This window comes from Ruditapes philippinarum, unplaced genomic scaffold (genome assembly GCF_026571515.1).
Source record: "Ruditapes philippinarum isolate M1 unplaced genomic scaffold, ASM2657151v2 ctg6911_1_1_1_1, whole genome shotgun sequence".
Classification (NCBI taxonomy): domain Eukaryota; kingdom Metazoa; phylum Mollusca; class Bivalvia; order Venerida; family Veneridae; genus Ruditapes; species Ruditapes philippinarum.
The window spans coordinates 21,978-29,002 of record NW_026862529.1 but is presented as its reverse complement, the minus strand read 5'-3'; the positions used below and the strand labels follow the sequence as shown (position 1 = coordinate 29,002).

At 32.0% G+C, this 7,025-nt stretch overlaps 1 protein-coding gene across 1 annotated transcript; it reads right to left on the bottom strand.

Moving 5' to 3' along the window:
* Positions 1-467: 467 nt before the first annotated feature.
* Positions 468-2,411, bottom strand: LOC132719380 (complement C1q tumor necrosis factor-related protein 4-like). The gene is made up of 2 exons (XM_060703144.1): positions 2,262-2,411; positions 468-1,554 (listed from the first exon to the last, which is right to left on the bottom strand). Exons 1-2 carry the CDS (start codon positions 2,374-2,376, stop codon positions 1,124-1,126), a joined length of 546 nt encoding a protein of 181 aa, XP_060559127.1. The 5' UTR covers positions 2,377-2,411; the 3' UTR covers positions 468-1,123.
* Positions 2,412-7,025: the final 4,614 nt, after the last annotated feature.

Here is a 7,025-nt window from a genome sequence, read left to right as displayed (position 1 = left end):
TGCAATAAATCATATTTCAAACTAAAATGAAACATTGTTGCATTTGAATAGCAATCTGTATTTTCACATCCAATTCAAACAAATAATACTCGCCAGTAAACATTAAAAGTTTAATCAAAATAGACATAACGCACAATGCACATAAATATAACTTTTGTTTGTTTGGATTTTTACGGCACGTCAACACATAACTGGCCATATCGTGCCGAATGCTATAATAGGCTTAAAATATTATGTAAAACATTGTAAATGACAATAGAAATGAGCCAATTAGATCCTAGAATACAAGTTTATCTCTTTTAAATAATCAATTATGTTTTTTGATGGAATTGTATTAAAAAGTTCTTTGAGTGAATTTACAGAATAAAATCTATTACGGGCCTGTGAAAAATCATGACATTCAAGAAGAAAATGCTTGACATTAAAATTTTCATTACAACCTACACAGAAAGGGGCATTGTCAGTCAGTGTTAAAATATATATTAGAAACGCCTTGCGGAAAGGTTTGAAAATCTGCTTGGTGATCGGACAGACTGTCTTAGTAAATCAAATCAGGCGAATGGTGTTGAATTGATGTATTTCTTCCATTATGATCAACTGAAATAAGCTGATTGAAACAAGTGATCAAAATTTGACACACGTGTCAAAAAAGTGAAGGAAATTTAATTCAAGGAAATTAAAACAAGCAAACAAGCAACTGGTTAAGCTACTGTCATAACAAAAACACAACTTATCGACACACAAAATTAACAAATAGCACTTTCGTAAAATCTATTGCTTAATATACCATAGGGGTAAACCATAACTTCGTTAAATCGCTAAGCAAATGAATTGGAGAAGTAACGGGTATATCGCACACATTCATAGCAAATAAATTAAACCTGTGTACAAAACATTTTGATAAATGAATATAATTTAACACAAAAATTGTAATTGATTAGTAATACATATCTTAATCTGCAGATGATCGTTTCTTTTTCATTAGGTTTAATTTAAATGTTTGAAACAAAACATAATAGCTATTTTCGACACAGAAAGCAAATAAAAAAGTGAAAATTAACGTTTAACATATTTACGCTATTGTACATGATAAACAATTCGATAATTGCAAGCTAAGTCGAATTTAATTATTATGAAATAGCAGAAATCCGGTAAAAGAAGACCATTCTTCCAAGTAATCATTAGGTTGGCCTATGCATTTACCAATATACACTGTGTCACCAATATCAAGGTCAATGATAACAGACTGGGATACCGCAGCATTTCCCTCGTGTATATCCTCGTCAGATGGATTCACTCTAATCTCAATCAATGGCTTATAATTCTTGAATAGTCTACAGTAAACCATATGAATTTGTGATGCCTTTCTCTTCACCAGTGTTGAAGAAAAGTGGTACACGCCAGGTATGCTACACCTATATGTTCCATTTGAGATAGTAAAGTCATTTCCATACTGGTAAATGGTACTTGTAAAGTTAAGATAGCCAATCCCGTCTATACCATCTATCTGATTGAAGGTATGTGGACCTTTCACAGAAAAGGCAGACTTGAACGCTAAAATATATTATAAACAGTCATTGTATGCACAATTGAATAACTTTATATACATCAAATACAATATCAAACATCCTGATAAATGATTTAAAAGAAATTACTGTTTAACTCCACCAAGCTAATTAACTTTTATATTATGATAAAACATAAATAAATAATAATTTTGTTTGTCTATAGATATAAGATTTTCTTTGTCATCAAACATTTATAACAGTCATCAAAAAGCGCTTGTGATTAATGTATCATGTTCTACAAAACCAGATATATATATATATATAAGCTAACATGTTGATAAAATAAAGCAAAACGTTAGTGGTAACCGTTGAAAATATTTCATGACTTGACTTGGAAAACTTTGCAAACTGTACGAAGATCTACTTTACTGCAAGAAACACTTATATATATATTTCATTTATAAAAAAATAGTATTCATCCATCCAGCCATCCTTACAAATATCCAATGGTGTTTTTAAGCTTCATTCCGTCCATAAAAAGAGAAGATAAACAGATCAAACGAATGTCGTTTAACACGAAATTTTTGATGTCTGTCCGTTGACTTAGGTTGCCATTTTCTTCATTTTGCATTGAAAATTTCAACTTAAACCGACATGTGTTTTCCGATTCTTCAACTAAGTTTTTGGACGGGAGATCATCAACCGTTGGATATGTGCCTGTCTGTCATTTGGTATGGATTTTCAAATATCTACCTGTACAGTTTTCTCTTGAGCATTGACTACTTTGTAAACTTTCTCCAATACAATCGTTTCCTTTATGCTCGGGCAATGGATTCGAACATCTTCGTGTTCGTAGTTTACTTCCCATACCACACGTCACGTCACATGAGGTCCAATTTGCCCATTGTGCCATCGGCCATACTATAAAAAAAAAAGGGAATTAAATTAAAATATGATAAAAAATAAAAAAACTTTTCAATGCCAAATTTCAACAGCCAGGAGGGGATGCAAAAAAAATGAAAATCAAGTCAACAAGGAAATTCAATGAACGCCCCCCCAAGCCCCGAAAAAACCTAAAACCCAACAAAAAGCACGGGAAACCCCAAAAAAAAAAATCAACAAAAATTGTCTTATATCGTGAAAAATCTTTTTAAAGGGTTTCTTTTTAAAAATATTAGTCTTTTTTGTTTTAAAAGTTGGTTGCATATCATTCCATTTGTTTTAAAAAAAACATTTTTTGGATATTTAATGTTACAGACACCTGGTTTTCAAGGAATATTGGCAAAGTTTTACAATATTCTCGATCAATTATTGTTCCTTAATAAATTGTGAATGGTATGCGCCACTTCCCGCTTATTAACAGTTTGTCATGTCAGATCTTTTTAAAGAAAACTTAGAAAATAACGTACTAAGATTCTATAAAAGTAAAAATTTACTTGATTACGATCCTCTGTCGGACAGGACCATGTACCGGACATATTGCCTTTTGCACGTTTGATAGAATTTATTTGGTTATAAAATGTCTCTGTAACATGAACAATTTGTAGAGTTGTCTTGTAATATTCACAAGATCGAAAGGTATTATACACTTTTCATTTTCGTTGTAAATTGTATATAAACTTGTCACCTAAGCCGTATTTCATACTTCCGAATTAAAAGTTCCAGAGGATTTCCGTAAAAGGTGAGTGCATATGCGTAGGTTTTCAGGCGCCTATGGGTAATAATCAATTTGTATGCAAAGTTTACGAAACTTAAACACAAGGAACATATTAAAACATGCATCTTATTTAACAAATTAACTACACGAACATAATTGATATAATTATATATTTTCTTTTAAAAGGGTATATAGCAAATGTTGAATATATTGTTACATACATGAGTGTACATCTTGATATATTTGCAATTTTATAACAAAATTTATTGTCATTTTGTCTATTATTTGCTTACCGCTAAAATCACAAAATTTAAGATAAATTGTCTACAATTCATTTTCATATACCTTTACGTGTTTCTTGTCATCAAAATTGGTCTTTTAGACTAAAGGAATAGCGGCCACGCACAGTCATGTAACTATTGAGTATTTTTTTCTAAATTATGTACTAAACATATATGACATCTTCAACATCGTTATGCATACTAATTATTTGAAATAAAGCAAAACATTGAAAACCTAATTTTGAAAATGTATTGATATATAACTATGTATCTTGTTTAAGATACTTGTATAACTTGTATAACTTGACCGCCTTCAAGATCCGTTTTTACTTTGATGTTTCTCGTTTGAAAGATTAGTTTATAAGGACTTGATATAACAATAATGAGTCAAAAAATTAGAAACACAATGGGTATGACTGCAATATTCTATATTTTGCAGTATATGAAAATTTATCTATTTAAACAGATAACTATCTCATACATAAGTAACTAACTTACTAACAAAACGTTTTAAATAGATAAACATATAAATATCAGACAGGGGTATCAAATTGTCCTTTTTATACAGATAATACCTTTCAATGCACTTACTGTAATCGAATAGGTTGATGAAGGCAAAATAAATATCTCATCCGTATATTATACCAGACAGACAATTTATCATGCATACTTCATACGTTTTATAATAACATAATATGTTAAAATCAATAATCGCGAAGGACCAAAAAAGATATAACAACACTGAAGTGAATTTCTATAATAAAATAACTTCAAGTACAGTTGACTCAATCGTAGTTGAATTTCCAGGACCAGGCATTTTATTCGAGATTAACAAAGATTTGAGTTACAAGGTGCTAATTCTAACACTAGGTATATCGTTAATGGAAACGGAAATCTTACACAGAAATTCCCTGTCTCAATATTTTCCTAAAGAATGTATTACATTTCAACCTAGGTAAAATGTCATAAAAATAAATTTGCAAATTCTTTATACATATAAAACTATTTCACAAAGTAGAAACATGTGTATGAGTGACATAAAAAGGGTAAATTAATTGTTTTAATGATATTTATAACTCACAGTATATATTTTATGTCTTTCTATTATATCACGTGACGTTTTTGTCTCAAAAGCACGAAATATAAATGAATATATATCTAATATATTGAAGGAACTACTGTTTCACTCCAACAAGCTAATTTAATAAACAGTGTAAAATTGTTGAAGATTTCATGGGAATAAAGAATTTGTTTATTATGATAAAAATAAACGAATAATTGTTATGATTGTCTATAAATAAAAGACTCATTGTCATCAGATATTAATAACAGTCCATCAAATAGCCTTGTGATGAATGTATCATTTTCTAGAAAACAGCATATACAAATAATCTAACATTTTGAAAAAATAAGCAATTACTTGGTGGCAACCGTTGCAAATATTTCATGACTTATCTGGTAAACTAAACAAAATGAAGGTAGGGCTACTTTACTGTAAAAAACACTTTTTTTAAAAAGAAAAAAAGGCAAACTACTATTTATCCATCCATCCATCTTTTCAAATATCCAATGGGGTATGAGCTTTATTCCGTCCATAAAAATTGAAGATGACCAGATAAACCGCCGGATCCAAAAAATATCGTTACACAATTTTTGATGTCCGACCGTCAGCTTGAGTTGCCATTTTGTTAATAAGATTATGAAGATTATGGACGGGAGATCATCAACCATTGGATACTTGCCTATCTGTCGGTGGGTATGGTATTTTAAAATATCTACCTGTACAGTTTCCTCTTGAACATTGACTACTTTGTAAACTTTCTCCAATGCAATCCTTTCCTTTGTGCTCGGGCGCTGGATTCGTACATCTTCTTGTCCGTAGTTGACTTCCCCTACCACACGTCACGTCACATGATGTCCAACTTGACCACTGTGTCCATTTGCCATCGACTGGAAATGTTTTTGTTTGCTTAAGTATGAGGTAAATATTCAGTACAGGGTATTGTCAATATATCGTTGAATATGGTGGCTGATTTGTGACCCCGCCAAACGAAAAGTCGAGAATTAACAAGTTAAAACAGCGGGGTCGCGGGACAAAAACACGGGGGTGAAGTTTAATAGATAAAACTTCGCCCCACGGAGGCGCGGGACAAGATTTAACAAACAAAATTACCGCTAGGCGGAGCATTATATGCCCGAAAGTGATTTTTTTAGAGAGGATGAAGCATTTGTAAAACATGGGAATTAAATGATTTTACTAGGACGGATAGAAAGAATGATGCCGGGAATATAACATAATAAAAGCAAATTTTTTTAGGGCATATAATTAATGTAATCAATATACATGTATGTGATCATCCTAGTTTGAAGTTTGACAGTTGTAAAACTTTTAACAATATTAACTATCGGTTATTTGAAATTGACCTTTGACCTTGCGACCCCAATATAAATATGGATCTTTTATTCAATACTGGCAATCATTCTATGACGTTTGAATAGTGTGGGTCAAATTGAACTTTAGTTATGCTCCGGAAACTGTTTACAGTTTTCAGGTAATAGTGACCTTGACCTTGTGACCCTTAAATCAATCGGGGTCGTCTACCTAATATTGACAATCATTCTATGAAGTTTGAATATTGTGGGCCAAATGGAACTTAAGTTATGTTCCGAAAACCAAAATGCTAATGGACGGACGGACAGACGGACGCCAGGGGGTATAACATCATATGTCGAAATTCTTTCGGGCATATAATAAAACGGCGGGGCGCGGAGCGAAAACACGCTAATTAGCGCTCCCACTATTTATCCGTGCCCCCTGACATTTTTACTTGTTAATTTTTTACTTTTCACTTGGCGGGGTCAAGGGGCGAAAACACGAGTGGCACAAATCAGCCACCATAGTTGATAAATCTACTGCTATGTTCTGTTCTCTGAATGGTTTTTCGATCTAAGAAATATTCAGTCATTTATTTATATTAAATATCTGGAATTAAAGAGATCCCTTATGCTACTCTAACAAAGTGAGGCATCAAAAACAGAAAAATTACATGACAATTGCAGACTCTGTTTAATTGAGTCTTTTACATGAGTGATAATAATAAATTGTAACGCCCCAGCACAGTCTTGAGCTGTACTCAATTCTCAACACTTAATAGTGCTGGAATCAATGATCCCGAAGGACCAGAAAAATATAACGACGTGAAGTACGGGAGTACTTTTTACGGCTGCTATGGAATGTCCATGGCTCCTATAGAAAATCAATGGTTGCTATTGAAATCAATAAAAGTAGTCACTGTTTGCTATGAAAGTCAATTATATAACAACAATACTCAAATCCAAAGACAGTATGTCAGGCCTTAAAAAAACTAAGAAACGCCGATTTAGATTTCAAAATGCGCAAGAAAATACAATTTTCGCGATCAATAAAAGTTTCTTAATAAATTATGAACGGTACACGTCATTTCCCGCAAATTAACATTTTGTCATGTCAGCAGTTTCTTCAAGAAAATTCAGAAAAAAACGTACTTTTCTTCTAACAAAAGTAAAAGGTGAATGGATAACGACCCTCTACCGGGCCGG

What these genes read in the sequence shown, in the direction of transcription:
- LOC132719380 (XM_060703144.1), bottom strand. Translation starts at nt 2,376, where the DNA reads ATGGGAAGTAAACTACGAACACGAAGATGTTCGAATCCATTGCCCGAG. An exon ending in CTCAAGAGAAAACTGTACAG is followed by an intron (nt 1,555 to 2,261) that starts GTAGATATTTGA and finishes AATATATTTTAG; the next exon opens with CGTTCAAGTCTGCCTTTTCT.